The sequence below is a fragment of the Pteropus vampyrus genome, unplaced genomic scaffold (assembly GCF_000151845.1).
Source record: "Pteropus vampyrus isolate Shadow unplaced genomic scaffold, Pvam_2.0 Scaffold106, whole genome shotgun sequence".
NCBI classification, from domain to species: Eukaryota; Metazoa; Chordata; class Mammalia; order Chiroptera; family Pteropodidae; genus Pteropus; species Pteropus vampyrus.
In genome coordinates, this window is record NW_011888887.1 from 4,802,236 (window position 1) to 4,827,009 (window position 24,774).

Below are 24,774 nucleotides of genomic sequence, written 5' to 3' on the forward strand. Positions count from 1 at the left end.
TTTTTTCTTCTTTAGTACTTATCAACTCTGGACCTTTATTTATTTGTTCATTTTCTGTCTTCACTAGAACATAAGCTTCTTAGGGCATGAATTTCTTAGGAAGTTTGTCTATTTTGTTCATTGTTGTATCCTCATGCCCAGAATAGTATCTTTATATAGCAGATGCTTAAAATTCTTTGCAGAATAAATGGATGAAGTTAATTTAGTACAGGTTGTATATAGATTGACAGATGGGGTAGTAAGAAAATTGTGTTCTCTTTGAGTTGTTTCTAACTTCTCAGGAATTAGAAGCAAGTCTGTGATAGGAGACAAGAGGAGGTAATACTGGAAGTGTGAGGGGGAAAGTGTAAAATGTTTTATTGTAGAGTGAGGGAGCTGGGGGCTTCTTGAGATTTGTGGTCATAAATTTAAAATGGGACCAGTCAATATGATTGTATATTTTCTTCTAACCACTTCAGTTCAGGCACGGACATGGAGTAAGAGACAAGTAGAGTTAACTAAATGAAGGGTTGCCTGGCAAGTGTAACGGAAGAAGATAAGAGCAAGGAAATTGGGGGGATGTACAGGTCATTGCTTATACTAACAGGTCATGCATGGACCACAGAATCTAAGCTCAGTAAGAGCTAAAGAGATAAGGCCAGTTTAGCCAGAGCAAAGTGACAGAGAGTGTGATGTTTGAAATCGATATTTTTTAAATGATGCAATTAATTAATGATAAGGCCTAGGATGTGACCATGGGCATAGGTTACTAAGGAGGACCTGGGGAAGAGAGTGTTAGAATTGAGGAAATAGTGAAGAAACTGAGAGACAAAGATGTTGAAAGTATAGTCCATGTGAAAACTGAAGTAGTTAAGAGTGATGATAAGATCAGTGGTTGAGATAAAGTTGATAAAAGATGCTAAAATGTTTAATATAGGAAGAGTGATAAGGAGATAGGAGGATGACCACAAGGAGAAGTTGCAGGTTGTGTTGGCTGATAGCAGATCTTTCAAAGCAGCTGGAATTTTGGAAGGACAAGGGAGGAGAAATTGGACACAGTAATGAAGAACTTGAAAGAAACCCCCTTCCAAGCCCTGTGGTGTGTTTCCTACTGAGACAAAAACAAGTCACCACTTGAGAAGACTATGAAAGAAGTAAGGTAGTCATGAGATGCCCAGGTTTCTTTAGATCAAAAAGATAAAGGAAATAATCAGACTTGACTAAAATTCTATAGTTATTGGAGATACCAGCCTCATGTAGGAAAAACTTTAATGTTTTTTATGTGTCCCACATTTGATTTTTGCAAGTTCAAATAGCAGTTCTTAACTTTCAAATCTTGTATGCTAAAACTATCATTCTTAAATTTAACAAAGCTCTAGCTGTCAAGTTTTTTCACCAAGCATGTTAGTGACAACACGTACTTGTTGATATGTCAGAAAACAAGATGCTAAATTAAGCAGAGGTTATGCTTGTGAAAATTTAAAGACGTGTCTGTTTATCCATGAATACTTTATATTTTGCTTTTTCCACAAAGCATTTGAGTAGTGCAGTTCGATATTTTGTATTATGCTCTCTGGTCATTGTTAAAACTAAAAACGAGCCTAAAAAGCTAGAGAAAGAATAGAGAGAAAAAACAGGACTTACAGTTCCAAAGCCTGCAAAGAAAATGAGATGAGGCTGAGCATTTTATGTGGAATACTATTGAACTTGACTGAATCAGAGAAGTAGAGCAGAAATCTCTACTCATATAGGTCACCCCAACCTGCCAAGAGTATTAGAAGCGGCAGAGTCTGGATCTAGGTCTCATTGAAAATAATTAAGTGGCTCAAGTCTACAGTTTTCACTTTTCTCCTTTTTTCCAGTTCATTCTCCACCTCTGTTTCCATCCATCGTTTCCACAGTGCAGAAACTGGCTTTCCTTTTCTTTCCTTAAGTTTACGTCATTACTTTCTTTCTCACATATTTTAAATTGTTCCTCACTTCCTTTCCTCAACTTTCTCAGCCCCAGCACAGGAGTATGTGTATTTTTTAATTTTGGAAAATATAGTTCTTTTTTACAGAAAATATTATTTATGTTCAAGTATTACGAGTTTATTAGTGTTATGTTTTAAATTAATAAGTACTTTTAAAAATTCTGTTTTAATCTCAAATACAGTAAATGTGTATATAGCTATTTGGGATTCTCAATAATTTGAAGGGTATAAAGGGTTCCTAAAGTTCAAAAGTTTGAGAACTACTGCTCCAGAAAATTAACAGTACATACACTCCTTTACAAGCACAAGAAACAAGCAAGGCCATGGAGGCTACTACCTTGAGGTTAGATATGTACATGTGAGGAGAGAGTATCTCTTTTCTTCTTTCACTTTGAAACTGAAAAATATAAAATTCTGTTGACCATGTTTCCTGCCATTTGGAAAGGAGAGAGGGAGAGGGACACACTTCATCGTTTGAATCAGAACCCCTGGATTTAGCTATGTCTGAAGATACATTTCCTCAGACTTCCCATTTACATTTGCTAATAAGTTACCTTTTTGACTTAAGTGAGTTTGAGCTGAGTGCTAACTTGTGACTGAAAACGTTTTAATCGATAAATAGCTTGATTTGTGCTATGGCTTAGTGTCTGGTACATGCTAGTGGAGCAGCTTCCAAAGTTCTTGAATCATAAAGCACTGGGTGTATCAAGACGTATGCCTTCCTTTATTCCTTCACTGTTCAAGCCCCAGAGCCTATCCATTTGTTATACCATCACTTGGTTACTTCTTATCAACTTGTTTTTCTTTGTACACAGTGAATCCTCTGTCTCGTATAACTGCCTCATAACAGTTTTCAGGTATTAAAATGCATAGATCATATCTTCACCTCCTCTTTTTACTCAAAATTTATAACCGATGCTGCATTTTTATATGGGATATTTATTAATATTTCCAGGAATATGCTGAGTTGCACAGACTGGCATCCATTCAACATAAGTAGAATACATTTTTGTTTTGCAGTATTGTGAATTGATTTTAATACTTTAATTTTCTTTGGCAAAATATATGAAAACACTCTGAGCCTCCTAATTGACCATTTGAATGGCCAAAACTTTTATTATAATTTAAGAGCGCTTAGCATGACCGTATGACTATTTAATGTTTTATTATGGACAGTGGTGAAATACGAAACTCTTGGAAAACATCTTATTGGAATGGGAACTCTTTAACAATTTCCTGTAAACATGTTTTCTTAGAAACTAAAGACATTTATAAATGGCGACTATTCCCTTCAAGTAAGATACTCCAGGCTCTGGCAAAATATATCTGCCAGAAAAAAAAAATGAAATATATGTTGCAAAAGAACATATAAAATTTGTAAAATTCCCTTGAATATTTCTTCTTTATTTGCAAAGAATATATCCTTGTTTGTTAATGTTTTTGTTAGAAAATAAAATTTGAAGGAATGCTGTTTGTTATCATCTTGAAAGTTGTGTTTGGTTATAAGCATTGAAACGTGATTGGATTTTTTGGATTTTTCCTCAGGCCCACTTTTTATTCCTCAGGGCATGTAACTTAAATGGTAGAATTCATTCTCTATTTGAAGCCACCTCTTGGTTATGCCCACAGTAAGAATGTAGATATTATTATATATCGCTTTGATGAGTTCTCTTTGGAGAGGAGGACATTAAAACCCTTCTATTTAGTATATGACTCTTTTAGAGATGTGAAACTCCAGCTCACTGTGCTTAAAAGAGTCAGTCATTGGCCCAGAGAGGCGAAAGCACTCCTAATTTTGGAGTATCCTAAAGTAAATGGTTACTGTTTCAAACATAAGTGACGAAGCAACTAGGATTCCTTAATGACAAGCAACAGAAACTAATTCTGGCTGACTTAAGTAGAAAAAAAAAAAACTTAGTGGCTCACATAATAAGAAAGTTTTAAGGGCAAACTAGCTTATGCATAACTGAATCCAATGCATTACATTATAGGACTTATTCTTCATCTCAGAAATGTTATTTCCTGTGTTGGCTCTGTTTTCAGTAAAGTGGTCTCTATATGGTATAAAAAATGGTCACTGGTAGTGGCATACAATTTTTCATCTCGCAATTTCAGAGCAAAAGAAAATATCTCTTTTTTTTTATCTATTTGTTGTGGACCAGAATTTCTAGGGAGGGCCCTGATTGGGATGACTTGAGTCTGGCGGGTATCCCTGACCAAATCACCATGGCCAGGGAACGGACTACTCTGGTTAGGCTGGGTTATGGTCTCACTGCTGTGTGAGAAAGGTGAAGTGATTGACAGCTCCAGTGGGTTCGGGACGGAGATCTATAAAAGAAAGGAAGAGAAGGAGGAGGAATAGGTTGAGATGTACTTGTGCCTTAGTGGTAACAGCAATGACTTTTGTAGAAAAAGGGCCATGCAAGGGATCTGACAAGTTGTGACCCATATTTGTAACTAGTTCTACTCTGTGTATGAAGCAGAGAGAAAAGACATGCAACTAAAAAAAGAGGATGAGGGAATGAAGGAAACACAAGAAAAAAGCTTAGGAATCAGCGTCTGCCAATTACCTGATTCGCCCAGCTGGTTATTGCTGTTTCTGATTCTCTACTGTAATTAAGACATTTCTAAGTTGAGAGTTTCTTTCAGTTTCTTTCATTTTGCCTTGTAGGTGGACAAAAAAATCGTAAGAACTGAAATAGGAGTTCTTCTTCGCCTCTCACATCCAAACATTGTAAGTGGTTTTTTACGTAATAGTTCAAATAAGCTCCAAAGTTACGGAATGAAATATTTGTTTTTTACTGTCTATGCTGATAATGAGAAGGTGATTCTTCCACCACCAGTAAGTAGCCACCATGGCCAGGCTCTTGTTTTCATCTGATCACACTTTTCAGTTCTTTAGCTGAATAAATTTTAAATGTAATATCGCTTGAAAGAGTTTCAAAATGGACAGATCAGCAATATATACCATCTTTATTTCCATGCATAAAAGGGTAGCTAAATTTTGGATAGTTTTGTTTCACTCTAATAAAACACTGGCTTTTTCCTTCTATGTGCCTATAATATTAATATGCCATTGCTAAAAAAAGCCTATGGGAAAAAAATGCATTGCTTTCCAAAGTCATTTCAGGCTCCTTTGAGAGAGTATCTGCTTCAGAAACAATGTGAAGATTCAAATAAATGCTGTACTTGAATGGGGAAAATGAAATGTCCTCAGAAGTTCTGCTCTAGGCTATGTCCAGACAAAGGCACCGAGGAAAAGATCTGTCGAAAAGCTTTCTTGAGCCAGTGAAGTGAAAAGAACAAAATCATTTTCCAGGCCATAACTTGTTTTTATGAATTGAGCTACTTAAAGAAAATATTTTACTCGTTTCTCTGAGAAAGTTGTGGTGTCCAGGACAATGACCTGCCATGCTTAGGCTCAAGGCAAAGATCTTAAAACTTAATATGTGAGTTAGCAATGCATTCAGCTATAAATAACAGAAAACTTGAATATAGTGGTCTAAAGAAATATTTTCTTTAGGTTATAAAACATCAGAAGGCAGGGCTTTCCCAATACTGGTTCAGCTCCTCAGTGCTGTCATCCGGGACCCAGATACCTTCCATCCACTGGTTCTACCATCCTTAGTGCTTTCACCTTCACGTTTTCCCTTCATGGTTCTAAAGTGGTCGCTCCACAGTCTTCACAAGCCTTCAGGTCTATATTCAAGACAGAAGTGGAAAGGCTTCACCAGCAGTCTGATGAAAAGAATTTCCAGCTGCATGGAATTCTCTTCAGATTTTATTGGTCAGAGCTGGTCACAAGATCACCCTTAACTTCACAGAGACTGGGAAATCAGGGAACAGGGTTATCATAAGTGGCTCAGAACAGTTCTGATCCATAATTTGAAGCGAGGCACCGTGCTTCTCTAAACAAAATCAGAGTTCTGTTTGCAGCAAGGTAGAGGGGAGAAGGATTTGGGGTAAGCAATTAACAAAATTTGTCACATACGATCACTACTTTTATATTATCTATCTTTTTTTTTTCCAAAGAGAAATTAATGTAGAATTTTCCTCAAACGCAGATTAGTCTTAGTCACTAACTTCTTAGATATATTGAGGAAAATATCCAAAATTGTATGAGTTATCTGAATGTGTTAAAAGCCCTGGATGGTCAATTAAATCTCTACCACCACTATTTTTCTGAAGATGTCTTCATCCACCAGCAACTTTTTAGCTGTTGAGGAATCTCCTTTCCATAAATATAGACTTTAACCTGGTAACCTGATCCTGTTCTGTCTCACACTCTTAATTCCAAGTTTCATCCCAGGTGAAAAAGGCATTTGCATCTCCAGCAACCATGATGCTTTCGAATGGTTAGGGAACTTTGATTTGCTTGCTTTCGTTCTGAATTTCTGGAGCAATTCAGAAATTGGGATGTATTGACAAAAAGTATCTTTTAACTGTCAAAGGGAAAAATATAAAAACTCAAAAGGACCCTTGAAGAAATGAGGTAACTGATAAAACAACCAGAGAGTGACAAATGTCTGGCTGCTTGATACAAGAATGCGGAATCTTTATCAACAATGATCCAACATATTACTGTTACAAAGATTTGTTTTAGCCATAGTTTTAGCTATTTCCTTGAAAGATGAAAATAAGGAATCTGTGATTTTTTTTTTGTTTATGTCTTTCCCCAGATAAAACTTAAAGAGATATTTGAAACCCCTACAGAAATCAGTCTGGTCCTAGAACTTGTCACGGGAGGAGAACTGTTTGACAGGTGAGTTGGTCCTGGAAATCTAACCACAAAAAGGTTTTGCTTCCAGTCACCAAAAAAGAATCAAAGAGAAATTTATCCTGAAATTTTTCATGATGACACATTATACCAGTTGATAAATTCAACTGAGTGATATTTGATAAGACATGAGTAGATGAAAATTTGATATGCTTAGTGATTAAAAAGAGAAATATCATATCTATTTACTTTTGCATTTACTTTCCCAATAAAAGAAATTTCTGAAGTCATACTAAAACTAAATGAAATAGTAAGATTTATGAGAATTTTTTGTGAGGAAAATATTTGATGAATATTATAGAAAGTTAAACATGTATTATAATAGTATTCTCTATTATGATCCAAAAGCCCATAAAAATCAATACTCTTCAAATGATTATTTTTAGGCCTATTTTCTCTCTATTAGGCCATGTAAAGAGTTCCAAGTTACAGATTGAAACATGGTCTGTTATATCAAATTATAGCCAATTTAGTTGTCTGTTTATATTTCATCACTCAAGGTAGAAGTTTAAGTAAGGCAGGGAGTGTGCCTAGAAATCTAGTGGAGCATAAAAGGAAAACGTTTGTACACGAGACACGTTTTAAATTTTCATAGCTTTCCTACCTTCCTCGTCTTCTCAGAAGAATCTCCTGTTTACCCTGGTGGGCTCTTTGGAGCCTGTTGCTGTGCTCATTGGAGTTATCAAAAAAAAGAACGGAATTGGAAAAAGTCAAAGAGACTAAGTGGGTATATATGAGACATGGTAAGAAGTTGTGCATTGATGTGAAGATCTTGTTGGTTAAAGAATGAACTAAGGAAGAAGTGGGCCTGGAGCACAATAAATTCTCAATAAATATTTGCCGAACGAATGAACAACCACTATAATGAACGGACTCTGAGAAGAAAGATATTTAAAGCGGGTAGATTTAGAATGTTGGGAGAGGGACGCTTCTTTCCTGACTTCCTACCCCGACTCCACCCAGTTAAATTTGCTGCCTCTTCGAGAGCTTTCCAAAGTACTCATATTGGTTTTCAAAGGTTCTGTTTTTAATGCTACGTACAGCAGACATGGATCTTCAGATGGAAAGGAGCAAACTGGCACAACTTAATTGGAGCTATGTATGTATATTCAACAGATATATTATTTTGTTCTTATATATGTTGAAGAATAACTTACATGAATTACAAGACTTTTTAAAGATTGTTAACATCTTGACTATATTTATTCTGTGCAAATAAATGAATCAACTGAGGGAAGTGAGCATCAGTAGCCTAAAAACATACTTCTTGTGTCATTTGGCTGATAGTCTGACTCACAGTTCTAAATACTGACTTAAGGGACAAATAACTAACCTACAGTGATTTGCTTAACTTCTCTGAGCCTCAGAACAAATTTGAGCAGTTCTGTGATATTAAGGAAGCTGAGACACTCTGATCCACACGGTCTCTAATCTGAGACAGTCTGATCACTCTGACTATGTAAAGATAGTCTTGTTCTAACACCATCATGTTCTCATGTGTTTAATCAAGACTCTTCTGGACTTATTTGAATGCTGCCCCAAATTGCTAATAGTAGTTCTTTTTCAACACCTCTTTAGCTAACTCTTCCATGAGCATATTCCTTCTTTTGGTACATTTTGAGTCCATTTATAGTTAGATCTTCTGGCTTTATAGTCATAATGTCTCTCAAAGGAGAACTTACATATTTCTCTGCTAATTATGGTCTATCAGAAAGAAATCTCATGTTCTTTAATTGTAAATAATTGCAGGACAGGAATGTCACACTGAAGCTATTATCTACCAATAATATTTAACTATTTACCTGCATATCTTTATTTGTTCATATTATGTTGAAATCAAGAGTCTCTTTCCTTCCCTTTTTTCCAACCTTTCTTTCACAAAAGAATTCTGCTTTTCTCATCTTGGAGTCTCGTTGATTTGATGGAATAGAGTTCATTCATCTCTAGATAAAAACAAAAAACTAAATGTTGTTGGTAAATTTCATTTACAGAGAAAATGGATGAAACGTTCAGATTTAACAGAAGACATCTAAAAAATGGCAGACAGCCAGTAAAGCACTCAACCACTCTATAAACTCTTAGTGATTTTAGACAATAGACTTTTCCCCTTGAATGTTATTGTTTACCTATCTGTTGCCATATATGAGATAAACTTGGTTTCTCCATTATGTTACTTGATTTTATAGTTATCTTTAAAATTATATCAAGCTGAAACTATATCCTGTATTATTATCCATGTATTGCTTTCTTGCTGAATTAAAAATCATAATATACTTTCTTTTTTCTTACTTAGGTTAAAAACCAAATTTATTTAATTGTGATGATAAAAATTCATTTGTGATCTAATGATGACCTTAATAGTATCTAATGAATGAACTAATGGAGCAGTTGATGAAAAGATAATCATGTTAGTACATTATAGTCAAAATGGTTGTATTTTATTAGCAAAAGATCTATTCTATGGTGCTTCTAACAAAACTAAACATAGTAAAAATCCAAGTGGAATCATTCGATGTAGAATCTAAATAGTAAATTGCACAAAACAATTTGTTAAAATTTTTGGAATAAAATCAATGATTTTTGATGTGTGTCTAAGAAAAAAAAAAAAAACTACGAAATTATGATATGTGGAAAAGAAAGCTCCAGAGGTTTTCTGTTCAATCTGCTCGATCCAGCACAACTCTTAGATATTCACTGAACTTTTTAAGTAGACAAGGCATGAGGTTGTTTGCTTTAAGGGTAAATTTCTGAGTTTTGTTTCATTTTGTTTTAGAAAATGGTTGTATTTTAAGGCAACTAATTGAGCAGTGTTGTTATGCTCTTCTAATTAAATTTTCAAGTAGGTACTTTGTCCTGATTTTTGTCTAACTTCAGTATCAGAATACCTTGTGGATTTTTAAATTGTCTTGTTTTTTCCATTTTCTTCCTGTGTTTTTGCTTGCCTAATTATGCTGTTCAAATGCCATACATTATGTATAAAAGTCTTACAATTTGTGGCTTTAAATGTTGTTACCTTCCAAAAGAGCAGATTTTTTGTAATTGTTGTTCCAGAAGGCAGTTAAGGTAAGGAACAGATCACTTTAATACAATCAGATATTGGGCTGATTCAGAGCTGGGCTTCCTGAAGGCGGATCTATTTCTTGTCAGCTATTACTCATAGGATTTCGCTCTTTAAGGGTCCTGATTTAAGCCAGGGGGTTTCGCTAAGGCCCCCCTTCCTTGACAGACCCTAAATGTCAACTTCTGTTCCCTCCACCCTCCGAGAGAGCCAGAAGATTTGTTCAGCTTCTCAGCCTGTCAGCTTCTGATTTAGAATCAGCAAATGCCTTTAAAGGGAAAACAGAGGCATCAGATGTTAAGTTTGCTCTCCTGAATTTTTCTTCTCTACTGGATCTTGACTCCTAAAGCCTTTGCTTCCTTGGTAATCTCTGATATCTTCAAATGTATTTTTAGAAATTATTTTATTTAGCTTGTTTTTATTTTTCTTTCCTGGAGGCTGTCAACCCCACCATTGCTGAAAGCAAAACGTCGATATGTCAATGTAAGACTGTCCAAACCTATAGAATATATTTATAAGAGTTTATTATAGTTTATTTGAGGCAAACAGGGCACACACCTGGAAATAAGATCTCAACAAACTGAGAAAAATGCTTCCCAGAATGACAATTTGCAGTACATTTGAACTTCAGATGGGAGTGTAAGGGAGATTGCATGAACACGGGAGAAAGCAAGGAAGCGAAATCTCTATGATTGGATTACATTTTAGTTAACAAGATTATGTGCTCTCTTGAGGGTGGTTACACTTCCAAGGGGTTTGAAAAAGAGGTATTTCAAAAGTGTGTTAACCTAGATACACAAAAACATTGAACAGGGCTTGCTTAAAGTAAAGATAAACCTTTTATAGACCCGAGGCTTGACTACTCACATGATCTTCACAGCTAGAAATTTATTATAAGATCACCCTTTGAGATTACTTTTGTTAAGATTTATTACAGAGCCCCTTTTTTATTCACAAATGCATATGATTTTAAAAGTCCTCTTACAGACATTAGTGGATTTTCTTCTTTAACGTCAACCCTTTGGGGCAAGTAGGATGAAAAGCACTGTCCCCATTGTATAGATGTGGAAACCGAGAATGGGTAAAGGTAAACGATCTTCTCAAATTAAGCATCCAAACTGTCTTCCAGTCCAGCTCTTCTTCCTCATGTGACCTTACTATCTTTCTTATTAAATTCAGTTTGTCCCTTTTAAATCATTTCCAAGAAAATAAACTATTGTTTGTTTGTTTGTTTTTATGGAGAATTCATGATGTATCAATTGGTCCTATGCAAAACTATACATGTATTTAACCCACTCAGTAACCCTTTAAATTTGCTGAAGTATTATTATCTCCATTTTTTAAAGAACATAAACTGAAGAAATTGATAAGTCATAAAGTCTGACTTGAAACTCATGTCTGTCTGACTACAAACTTTTTTTCATTTTCCAAAACTGGAAATATTCTCTTTTAAAACTATAAGTCATCAATATACAAGAGAAGTAGTTGTTATTGTTAAGGACTATGTATTTAGCCTATTAATTACCTGACAAGTCCTAGTATATCAGTCCTAATAGTTACCTCTACTTCAACATTTCCAGGTCTCTTTACCTTGGTGGAAATAAATAAAAAGATTCCAGAAACAGAATTTGGGAGTTTTCTTGTCCCAATCTCCATAGATCTGTGTCACAGTTGATATTCTGGTTAACCAAAGTCAGAACATGTCTGAATTTCTGGAGACTATTGTGTCAAAAATTAGTCATTACTGCAGTTGTCTAAAGTAAAGATATATAAAATCTGTCTAAAAAAGGATAATTAGTTACTATAATGAGGGTCATTTTCACATGCCTATTGGGGTACTGGCAGTGCCTGGGCATTTTACTGAGCATGATCCCATTTAATCCTCACAACAACACATATACAAGGCCGACCCTAACATATATACATTTTATAGACCAGATAACTGTGAATTGGAGTGATCCAGTAACCATTAGATCACTTGGTTTGTACTGAATCTAACAACAACAACAGTTAAAAGAGATTGGACTCAAGTATGTCAGATTCCAAAACATATGGTCTTTCTACCATGCCATGCTGTTGCTATGTAAGCAAATGACAGTACTCTTAATGTAACATTTTGTCCTGCTTGAGCAGTGTTGGATTAACTTAAACATTAATGTATATATAGTTGTTTTTCGCCATAGATATTTTCAATACATCTTGTCTTTATGCAGTTTTATCTGGCTATCTGTGAAGAAAACATTGAGTCGGACTAGATTTATAGTCTACTTTTTCTAGAAGCTTGACTGTAAAGAGAAAGATAAAGGTGAGGTAGTAGAAGGGACACAGGATAAATGCAGGCTTATTTATTATTTTAAGCTGGCACACTAGGAACACATTAATTTGCTGATGGGAAAGAGCCTACAAGATGGAGAGACAGGAGAGAACTGTGTGAGAGACTTATATTTGGAACAAAATCCCAGACAAGACACAGAAAAATAAATCTACAGTCAGAAAAAAAGGATTTGTGTAAGATAGAAAAAGTGTCTTCCTCAGACGCAGAAGGAGTCAAGATGCAGAAAGGTCGAAGGACTTAGAGCAGTCAAAACTACTGAAAAAAAAGAGGACTTACTATCAGGGCTGGGATATAATTCTGCCCTACTTACAAACTAATAAGTTGTCCTATTATACTTTCCTGGATATTGGAAAAAAATATGAGACTCCTGAGTCAGAGACACAGGCCTTTCCTACTCGTGGCACAGCAAGCATCATGAGCATCAGCAAGGTTGTGTCATTTCCCCTTTCCCTTCAAGTTTCACAGGGGCATCATGCTAGGCTCAGATAGGTGCCTACACATGGAGCAGGATGTGTTCCAGGAAGAGAAATATCCTAAATGTCTATAAACTGGCAAATGAACAAAATGGACAATGAAATATCATTCACCAGTGAAAAGAAATGTTCCTTTGATATACACTACAATGTGGATGAACCTCAAAATCATTATGATATGTGAAAAAAAAAAAACACACAGGAAAGACTACATATTATATGACTCCATTTATATAAAATTTCAAGAAGGTGCAAATCTGTAGAGACAGAAAGCAAAGCAGTAATTAATTGCCTAGGGCTGGGAATGGGTGCATTGGAGTAGGGGAGAGTGTAAAAGGTATAAGTAGTTCAGACTTGATAGGCTCCATTTCTCCAGTATCATTGTAGAAGCGGAATTTATCTCCTAACAATGGCTTGAAGAGAATGGAATAGGGCATTTGAGGAAAGAAGTGGTGAAGTTTGAAACTAGGAATGTGAGAACAGACAAAGGCAAAAATAAGGACTTTTGAGGAGCACAGAGGATTTGCTGAGGTCAGAGACCATGTTTTTGGAAAGTCTGGTCTGATATTTTATACTGTCGGCTAAACCTCTCCATATCTTTTGTGCAGTTCTTGACAGCATCTCTGTTTCCCTTGGTTTTTATCCTACTTTTCAGTTTTCTCCTTGACCTCTTTCCCGAGATCCCCTTCATCTTTCCATCTCTTGAATGGCCCCCTTTCCTGAAGTTCTTCCTACATTCTCCGTAGCTAAATTGGACATTCTCTTATGACTTCAGCCACATAGGTTAGTGCTTTCTCAGCAGAGGCAAAAACACTATTTTCAACAGTCTGTTAGACATTTCCACATACAAGTACCATAGGCACTCTAAATCAATCTATCCTCAAATGAACTCAGCATCCTTTCAACTCTTAATCTTGCTTCCCTTCCCTATCTCTGTGAGCTGATTTAGCAACTAAGCTAGTCATCATTGATTTCTCCATCTTTCCCTCGCTTTCCCCTGTCCCCTGACCATAACTCTTTCTCTGAGCAGCTCTCTCCCACTTCCCATTGCTTCTGCCCTTTGGAGCGTTCACATTCTCTTTCCCATTTTAGTGGAATTCTAACTGGCATTAGTTTCACTCTCTTCTGCTCGTCTGTGTTTAAAGCTTAGATTGGATTGGGTCAGCCCAGAAAGCCACTCACTACTTTATGTTCAAGTCAATTCTTGTAAACATGACAACCAAGACCACTTACAGTCTGGCCTCACTGTACAATTATAGCTTCACCGCCCATTTTATTTCCTTCTCACCACCATGTTAACCTGAGTACATTGACTTCATTCTCAGGAAGTGCATGGTCTAGAAGAGGGGAAGTAAAAAATGTGATATGGACCCTAATGTTGTGTTTTTAATACTACCAAAATTGTGTATTAGGGCATATAGAGACAACTACAATATCACAAGATGAAAAATAAAATAAATGAGAAGGGACTAAAAAGAAAATGTAGATAAGGATCGGTACACAAAAAACATATTATGAGATACTTTGCATTTGCTAGAGATTGGCCACGAATTTGGCTGTAAGTATTCATGTGGGGTGATAAATGCTATAATTGGGGCATAAATACAGTACATGGGGCATAAAATAGGGGTCTTCTAAGTCATACACGGCTTTAGGGAGAAATAGAATCTTCTGAGCTCAATCTTAAGTGAGAAATCAAAATTACCAGATAAGGGAGAGAGGGAAGGGAAAGTGATGTCCAGAGCAGGACATGCTGGCAGGGGTTAGATATGCATACCTTAGTCTCCATTTTAGAAGCTGTTCTAGGCAGAAAGCAAGCATTTGCTAGACATTTGGCAAGTGAGTGATTGAATAAACACTGTGCTCTTGGGCAATTTATATAACATCTTTGGGTCAGGCACTTCATTTATAGTATGAGAGAATTGGACTAGGAATCCCCAGCCTTCATTCCCCAGTCTACAATTAGATCTGGCCTCCCCTTTCTCCTGCACTGTCAGCTTTCTGGCATGCACCCACATTGATCCACGATTCCATCACTCTTTCCTTAGCTTTCCAATTTAACAGGTGGTAGTAGTATTTTTGAAACTATTTAAGTATATGAATTTAACACTCTTTGGGAGAGTTCTTAGAAAAAGCCTCAATAAAGACCAAGATGCCATCAATGAAATGAGAAAAAGCAGCAAATGGAGCTTATGGATTTACCCAGGGTACAGCAGAATTCATTTTAATGTAATTTTGTACGGAGCAGCATGATGATGTACTGGCAGCCCTTAAGGCTTGGTTTCTAAACTCGTTATTTGGGGATTTTACCCAAGGTCATTCTGTTCTTTAAAAGTACATCTTTTTATCAGGCCATTGTCTTTCTTGAATAAACCTACAGTCATCTAATAACATCTTCATTTGAGAAAAAGCTACAGTTGGTGGAAAGAGCAGTAGGGCCCCTAATGTACGTGCCAGGAAGTCTGAAGTCCTCGGGCTCTGATCAGATTAGCGCTGCATTGCCTGTGCTAACTGCTAGGCTGGATATGTGCTCAATTCAATTTGCAGCAATTAAGATGACAGAAGCAAATGCATGAAAGTCATATTTCGAAGCAAATCCGTGGAGAAAAATAGGTGTTGCCTCTGTTTTCTCATTCGAAAATTTTAAAATGATGAGAGGAAAACGGTTGCCACTGTGGAGAAGAGGAACGTGTGAGCCAACACAGCAAACAGGGGAAGGAAAAGACATGGTCTGGATCAGGAAGGCCCACTGGGGCCAGAGACTCACAGCCTGGGGGCCTAGGAAAACACACCCCACTGCGCTTCCTTCCCAGATCTCCAGATGTTGGCTAGACCTGTTAGCAACTGAGAGACCTGTAGGAACTGGAATTCCAGGGCAGCCTTTTGGGGTTAGTGTTGTGATTAAAATTTTGGGAGAGATTTTGTTTTCAGCACTGAGTCTTCTATCCCAGCCCACAATGAAACTGCAACACAGCAATGAACTACCTGGCCCTGGGCCTTTGAAAATGATCTTAAGATGCTGGTAGCATCTTAACTGTCTTCTTATTATTTTATAAATCATGAAAAAGAAATTAGTTTACTAAATCTGAAGAGAAATAGACCGACAAGTGTTTAAATATAAAACACAAAAATATCAACCAGAATTATCCTCCTATTTTTATAGCTCTAAATCCACTACAATTGAATATTTCATTGCTTCTAAATGAAAGTCACTCATATATTCTGCATAAAGCTATAAATTCTTGGCTGTATATGTATGTTTCAATTTCATTGGGAATTTTTTTGAAATTCCAGCTAAATTTTAGATATGAATTTATGTTGCTTCATGAAACAAATACTACTCTATTTTGATGAATTTGAATCACTTCGATTTTGTTCCAAATAAGTTTCTAAAAAGATTCATATTATCTCAATAGTATCTGTAACTATGTAACTCTGACTTTATTCCTAAGGCCGGCAATTACCTTTCCACCTATTGCATTTTGCTATGGGAAGAATCTATATGGCTGTTCTTTCACTGGATTCATGGCCAATGTACCTGTGATGAGAATCACCATCTAGTCCAGTGCTTTTGTTCCCTGTGATAGGAAAATAGACAAAAGAGTTATCCAAATATCCAGCCTGAAATTTTTCTGGCATCCGTTTACTTAGAAATTAGTATTGATTTCACAAATATTTATTGATTGCCTACTATGAGCAAGGCTTGGAGCTCGGCTTCATGGATGATCAAAGCAACAATTAAGTAAGAAGGCTAAGAATTTTGCCACCATACCCTGCAGAAGGCATTGGATCAATATATCTACTGTAGTCCTTCTGCCTAAATGGAGAGAAAAAGATTGCAAAGACTTTATTTTCCTTGGCTTGGTCATTAATGTCTTCAGTTATAATCTTAGCTCTAAGTTCTCACTGCTATATTGATCTTTCTAGTCAACCACGGATGGCTTGGGTGGTAGCTCAACCTATAAAATATTTAAAATTGAGTGTCTGAGTTCCAGAAGCCCAACTCTGTGACACTCTGATGAACAAATCAACTGGGAACAAAGTTCCTTTTAGCAGAAGGAGCCTGGAAGAGAAGCAGTCAAATTCTGATGGTAGGTCCAAGCTATGGTGTACAGAGTTCACACCTAGCTGAGGTAGGAAAGGCACCTACATTTCGTGCTCCTGCCACACATGTCTACTCTAGAGATGTTTCTGACAACAGAAGTAATAAACTCCTTGGCTGTACAAACCTTAGGATAACATGTATTGCATCTATGATGATGTGTTTTTGTTAATAATTTCTCTACTATCTGTGGTCTTGTCTGGGGCAAGACCCAAATCTTATCCTTTATATATTCAGCAACTACTGGCTCATATTAGACAGAAATATTGATTGAATTTCACTACCCCATCCTCACACTCTCACCATAGTCTTGGTCCTTTTTCTTAGAACAGCCTTCTTCCTCTCCAGTTCCAGGCTCCTCCTCACACCTATCCCAGCCCCAGCTCCTACCCTCCCACAGCTAGAAAACATCTCTACACCATTCAGGTCTGAGATGAGATATAGCTACCTCTGGAATCCTCTTCCCACCCAGCATGGCCTCCAAAATAGATTACCTGTGCTTTCTAGGAGCTCTCAGGCCATTTTCTAATACCTCTGTCATAGCATATAGCACATTGTGTTGATTATTCTCTTAAACCAAGAGAAACCCCATGAGTGCAAAGGCCATATCTGGTTCACTACTGAATGCCCAGCATGTAATAGTCATTCCATAATATTTATTGAATGAATGAATGAAAAATCTGTTAGACTGCACACTCTCCATTAATTAGATGAAATATTTTGCTAATTTAACATATATTATGGGAAATTAGTAAAATTTTCACGATCTGTTCTTCTTAAAGCTACTGCTCTTCCCTCCATCCTACCTGAAAACAGCACCAAAGAAAATTCACTCTTCCAGCCAGCCAGTCCCTAGACATTCACACAGGACGTGTACTGAACACAGGTACTTAACCTTAATTTAAACTCAAATGAAAATACATAAACACCATATTTAGGCCAAAGCTTTGTAATAAAACAAACTATAGAGAATAAAGTTTAGTGGCTGAAACACTGCCTCTTCAAGGAGTGGGGATGCCCATGAGAGCTCATGTATATTTAGCGGACAAGGAGGGTTCCCCATCAGCGAGGCCGCACGTAGTTGTGCATGTTGGCTCTGTACAACACAAGGAGCACTACTTGACTAAGCCACGAGGAGTACCCCCTGGAAGGGACCATAAAGCAGCTGTGACAAAGCTCTAGACCTAGTGACTGAGCATAGGAAAAATCTACACTATTTTTTGTAGGCCAGGACGTAACTGATTTTATTCTCTTCTTGGGAGAATGGGAGTAGGGAAGAAAGTTAACTATTGGCCATTCTTTTCCATCATCTTTGTTACAACTCCTCTCCTTTAAGAGGACTGAAGAAAGCAGGTGCTGGTTGGTGTACCACAAAAGGCCACGTTTAGAGCAAAAGGCCAAGGACAATACGAGGGTAGCCAAAGTTCTCAATGTACTCTGACACAGTAGTCCTTCTTTTCCCCATCTCTCGTACTAAGTTAAAAGGGTTCAGAAAGTATAGTTCAAGAGGTGATTTTAACACAATGCAATGCAAATATACATATGCCTTACTGGTAAATTGTACACCTGAAACTTACTGGATTTTGTTAACCAATGTCACCATAATAAAAATTAATTAATTAAAAAAATTGGGAAAAAAGATAATTTTAAATTTTTAGTAAGTAGATTATATGTAACGCAATCATGACTTGGAAAATGTGTGTTCTTGTAAGGAAATGTCATATGAAAATTGACTTAAGAAGCAATTAACAATAATCTCTTAAATATTGCAATCTATTTCCACATTTTGTGCTTAACACTTTGGTGCTTAACCGCTCCAAGAAATAAAAAAGAAGGGAAAGATATCCCATCTTTAATGCTTTGAAAAAAGTATGAGTTTGTGTTTCTTGACAGTGTTCTAAGTCAGCGGTCCCCAATCTTTTTGGCACCAGGGACCGGTGCTCCTATGAGAATCTAATGCTTGATGATCTGAGGTGTAGCTGAGGCGATGACGCTAGTGCTGGGGAGTGGCTGCAAATACAGATGAAGCTTTGCTTGCTTGCCCGCTGTTCGCCTCCTGCTGTGCGGCCCAGTTCCTAACAAGCCGCAGACCACAGACCAGACCGGTACCGGTCTGTGGCCTAGGAATTGGGGATTCCTGTTCTAAGTAATTGAATGAAGAAAATAAAATAATTGAAATTTTTGCATCAATATAGTTTTTCTGAATCTGGATAATTATGAGCATTGAGGTATCTTCTCATAATATATCTTTTTATTTTTGTCATATCTGTTCTGTTCTTCATTCTTCACCCTCCATCCCCTATTTTAAAAATATTTTATAGATTTTAAATTCAATTTTTAACACTAGCTACTTTGATAACTTATTTCTTGCTAAAACATTTTTTTAAAAAGATACTTTCTGAAAAGTAACTATGCTATTTGAGGAATTAACTATCAATCAAAGAAAAATATCAATGCAAAATTACAAAAATGTTCAAGTTTTGTCTCTTATATTTTGAATTGACCTTTTCCAGAAATGTCTTTACCACAAACTTTTTGTCAGCTGAAAACATCTTTTGCAAGTTGGTAATATATAGTTGCTGTCCAAAAAGTGTTTTCTCTTGAAATTCTAGTAAAATAGAAGCATCAAAAAAGTGGTTTTTCCGTCTTCTTGAATATCCCCATAAGAATAGACAGTGAAACTAGCACAGGAAAATCAAAAACTCACAGACAATACCTTTAACAAAATCAGGTGACAAGGTATCTCCGTGAAGCCTAAAATACAAGTGAATAAAGACAAATAATGACAGTTCCAAGAGTCACATGGACTTAGCATCTATGTAAGAAGAAGCAAAGAGAAGTAAGAGGACATATGATGGATCTAAGAATAGGAGAACACTAAAATCTCCAAAATTTCCAAATCATTGGAAAGCAGGTTGGGCCAAAGCAAGAGAAACTGCTGAAATTGTGGGTGCTTTTTGGCATCCAAATTTCTGAGAAGTGCAAAGCCTACACCCACAGTTAGATCTGAAGCATCGAAAGCAGTCAAGGTCCTATGAACTCCTGAAATTAATATAGGAAACCTCTTAGGGAAAAAGCCCCATATTTAGGAGAAACTGTTAGCAAGAGACTCCAGTAATTAGAATCGAGATGCTAGTGGCAAGGGAATAAAGTTCCAGATAGAGGAGAAAAGGTCTCAGAAAGTATGAGGTCATTTTTTTGAATGTTTCATGTAAATAAACAGAAAGTCGAGAGCCATGAAACTAGAAAAGATACCCTGACACATTGCTCTGTCAAAAGGGTAAAGGAGAATAAGAGGTACAACCTAAATTTATAAAAAAATAAAATAAAATTAGTCATGGTGATGTACTATATAGCACAGGTACAATAGTTGATATTATTGTAATAACTTTGTATGGTGATATATGGTTACTAGAGTTAGTGTGGATCACACCGTAAGGAATATAAGTGTCAAATCACTACGTTGTACACCTGAGACTCATATAATATTGTATGTCGACTATATTGCAATTAAAAAAAAAAAAGAACACCAGTTTGGCTTAAAAATAAGCAGCAACAGAGAAATGTCTCAGTTAATTTCAATACAAAATGATTACAAGAGCAGAGTAAAGAAGGAGCAGAATAAGATTCCTTTAGGTAGTGAAAGCATGTCAGAAGAATATGCCCACAAAATAGATAAAACTATAACTTAATATTACAAAATAAACTAAAATTAAGAAAATCACAGAAGAAAGAACAATATAAGTCAAAATGTAAAAAACTTTTATAGATGTATAATTGCACAACCCAAAGAAGAAAACCAAAGCAATGGAAGAAAAAAATACAAAGCATTCTAATTCAGGAAAACATTCCTGAAATTAAGAAAGAAAAGAAAATACTATAACTTAAAAGAAAAATTGCTTGCCCACATCCATGCAAAAAGAGCAAGCCATTTATTTGGAAAACAAAACCAGGTAGAGGGAGAGGGGAAGAGGGGAGACAGAGAGAAGCACCTTACCGGGACTTTAGTTAGATTTTGATTCAAACAAACAAACAACAAATGTTAACACATCCGAGACAACTGGAAATTTGAAACACCACATATTTGATAATATTAAAGAAATGTTTTAATTTATAGGTGTAATAAAGGCATTGTAGTTATGATTTTTAAAAAGACCCTTTATCTTACAGAAATATCTCTTTAAATATTTATGAATGAAATGATATGATATTTGCTTCAAAATAATAAAAGAGAGGAAGTAATTGGATAAATAAAACAACATTGTTCATGATTTAATAACTTTTGAATCTGTGTGGCAATTACATGGGATGGTTTATAGCATAAACCATCTACTTGGTATATAATTTAAATGATTTGCAATACAAAGTTTAAAAAGAAAGAATTTTTGTCCTCAGTTAGAATGGACAGTTCAAGCCTACGCAGAATGAATGTCTTTCATTTTCCTAAATTAACCCAAAGATTTTTAGAATGCCTAAAAGTTTATGGAAATCTTTTTCCTGATGTTATGGCAGCCTATTGTAATTGTTTGGATGCATCTTCTTTAACATTAACTTAATTAACTTCTTTTAACATCCACTCAACTGAATGCATGTGTCTGAGAAGAATTTAATTTAGTTTTTTGTTTGTGTGTTTGTTTTTAGGATTGTAGAAAAAGGATATTATAGTGAACGAGATGCTGCAGATGCTGTTAAACAAATCCTGGAGGCAGTTGCTGTAAGTAGAAAGTGACAGCAATAGTGTAATTCCTGGTACTCTCTCTTTCTTTTACAGCATCATCATATAAGAAGTGTGTGTCTGTGTCTATGATGAGTCATAAAATTTGCAGCAAAACAGCATGAAATGTTTACTAGAGAATATGTTCAATAAATTTATATTTTCTATTGATTATTCAAACTCTGAAAGTTAGTCCTTCTATAAGTTTATTAAAATAATTTCCATTCTATTATTATGAAATCAAATCAGATTTTAGTTCCGAGAATTGTTCTTGTATCTTTTTTTTCATTTCTTGAGTTTGTTTCTTTTTGTTTTTGTTGTTTGATAGGTAAGTGGAAGAAGGTTCACTGTGATAAACATAGACCTTAGAGCACAGAGTTTACTGATTTTTCTTTCAAGACAAGAAATAAGTAAATTAGAAGGAAAATTCTAACAACTTTTAAAGAAAAAATATAAGTTAATATTTTAAAGTTGAATAAAGTTTTGTAAGTTGAAAGAAACATGCACATACATTTATAAAAATATATAATTTTGAGAAGATTGGATTGAATTAATAAGGAAATATTTGCCTAGATAAAACAGACTCAACTGGTGAAAACTTTCCCACATATTTAATGGTATCAAATATTTGCTTAGACACTTTGATGGTTCATTTATTGAATATAAAGCTAGAGCAAATTATTCTCTGAATAAGTAGAGTGGGCCCAAGGGGAGCTATTTGTTGGGATGTGTTAAAGAGACACATCTATATAAAATATACCCAGAATTAATATCTATTCTATATTTCAATCAGTAAACTAACTAAAGTCATTATTCAGTATCTTGAGAAATCAACCAATCAGCCACAGTGACACAAGCACATGTCCTGTGAATTTTACCCACAACCAAAATAGGAAGGGGGGGAGGAAAGACCTTTCTATCTAGCTAGCTTATTAAAACGAAAAAAGCCTTCACAATCTTTGCATAGGGCTGCTGAAATAACAGATCTGTGATCTTACCAAATCCATATTGAGCTATCAACACCAAGTTATGGTGTTGCTATGATAGGGGATAAAAAGTTTGAATTGAGAGTAGATAAAAGCTAGAGAAGATGCCATAGAATTATAGTCTAAATACACAGTGCAGCTCCTAATTATATGAATATCGAATACCGAATTTATTTTCTCACCATACACTAAAGAACTTCTCCATTCCAGAGTTTTTATCAAACCTAGTATATTTACCATTCCTGGTTTCCTGAGCTTGTCAGCTTGGGAATGATTCTTACCTCTTCCGTTATTCTCTCCTCACATCCACCTTCCCCACTTTGGTTGAATCTTCTTTCAAATGTCCGAGAACCTAATCCTGTTTCCTATCATGTTATCACCTTTTCTGGCCCGCCCTTTTTTGTATGTTTGTTTGTTTGTTTGTTTTTTGTTTTAATACTTCCGCTTGATTCCAGTTCCTATCTTTAACTAAAGAAGTCTATAATCCTCTTTTGCAATCATTGTTTTCATTTTGTCACTTCTAAGTTTAAGAATGACAGTTTTATGCCTTTATTAAATACCTATTTTAAAACTTCATTTCTTATTACTATATGCCACAAATTATCTACTCCAGTTAACTTGCTGGCAGCTACCCACTATCACTTTACCAAAATCAGACTGGCAGCTGATATAGCTGGTAAGAGTAGTTTGGGAGTCAAACAGAGCTGGGTTCAGTTGCTGGATAAGCAAGCTTAGGTTCATCAGTATCACCTCTGAGCCTCAGTTTCCTTATGGAAAATAGGCATAACCTTCAAGCTAACATTGTTGTGGAAAAGGCTAATTAGATGAGGTATAGAAGTCATAGCAATGTTCAGACTCCGTTTAATCATCTAAAGATGTTTTAGACGTTATAAATCTATATACACACACCTACTCCCAGATAACTACTAAAATCAAAAACAACTGATGGTAATAGGTGCTCAATAAATATTTACTAAATAAAGAAAAATTTATTAAAATAGTCAGAAATGGGCACTACTCTATATTTTGTCTCTCTAGATGGCGACACGTTTACTGAAACATCTTTACTATAATTTTTCTACTCATCTAATACAAAATAAAACTGTATAACTTGCTTCCATTTATGAAATTCTTTTCTGCTCCCTTACTATCATTTAATTCTTTTCCTGTCATTCAAAACTCACCTTCTTCAATATGTTCTTTCTGCTTGCCACCATCCATTTAGGTCAGCTCTTGATTCTTTTGGTTTATCACAGTGGGCATGTTTCAATTTAGTGGTACCTTGAGGAGCTAATTGAGAGAACTCTATTCTCATTCAATGGATGATAAATGGGTGCTTTTAGTATCAGAATTTTCCACCTATTGGAGTTATACCAATTAAGGAATAAAAAGTTCCCCCAGCTGGGATGCTCCAGATAGAGGTACCTCAGATAGAACAGAGGAACTAGAATTCTACTTCAGGCATGCTAGAATAGATTGAGCAGTCTACTATTTTTTCTAAATTTAAAACAGAAAATTGTTATTTTACATACTTACAAAGCTCCATAAAGCTCCAGTTTAAGAAGTAGATTGCCACATTCAAGCCAAACATTCTTTGAAAGAAGTCTTATAAAAAAATCAAATTTTCTCTGATTACACAACTAAGGGTTAACTTAGAGAAAAAATTAAAGTCATTTCTCTAAGTGTTTCACAGGTAGAATGCAAGCAATTTAAAACGTGAGAAGTGGCTGACATTTATGAAATAGTTTATTGTCAACTACACGGCTATAGATAGCTATAAAAAAATAGGACAGTTGGAAACTGAAAGTAATCAGTGATACATCTCACATTTCGTCTGGATCACATGCTTATAAGATTATATCTAGGCTGGTTTTTAAAAGCACAGAAGCAGAAAATGTAAAGATTGAAAAGTTCTTGGGAAATATGTTGCAGGTATAATTATACCCTTTAGGTAACAAATCTTGCAATCCTTCCCTTCCTCCCCACTTCATCTCAATTGTTGCCCCAAATATTTCACAGTATTTGTCCAACCGTAATCTTTCTCCTACTTTTTAGCTTTAAATAGCATTTTTGAAAGTTTTTGAAGTGTATTTGATAGATGTTTCCCCCTTTGGGCTTGAATTCATTCAGTTAGTCTTGGAGAAAATTCCTTAAGCCTTCGTGAGTTCTATCTTCTCAAAATGGATTCCAGGTAGTTCCAAGTTAAAAAGTCTAGATCAATCCAGACATTCTGGAAGGGTCATCATGTCCTCATCTATCATAAAGCACAATGCCAAACCTAAAAGCCCTTCTTCTTCATTTACTTTTAAAGATAACCAGGGAATATTTCATTTCCTCTGATATCTCTTACTATTATCACCACCTTCAGTTCTTTCTT

General features: G+C 35.7%; 1 protein-coding gene across 2 annotated transcripts in view; it reads left to right on the top strand.

The window, feature by feature from the left end:
- Positions 1–24,774, top strand: part of CAMK4 (calcium/calmodulin dependent protein kinase IV) — a 188,841-nt gene that overhangs the window by 118,282 nt on the left and 45,785 nt on the right. For both annotated transcript variants that reach the window (XM_011365157.2, XM_023533629.1), the window contains exons 3-5: positions 4,624–4,686; positions 6,632–6,714; positions 21,339–21,411. In XM_011365157.2, the coding sequence (XP_011363459.1) occupies positions 4,624–4,686; positions 6,632–6,714; positions 21,339–21,411 (219 nt within the window). The remainder of the gene's footprint in view (positions 1–4,623; positions 4,687–6,631; positions 6,715–21,338; positions 21,412–24,774) is intronic.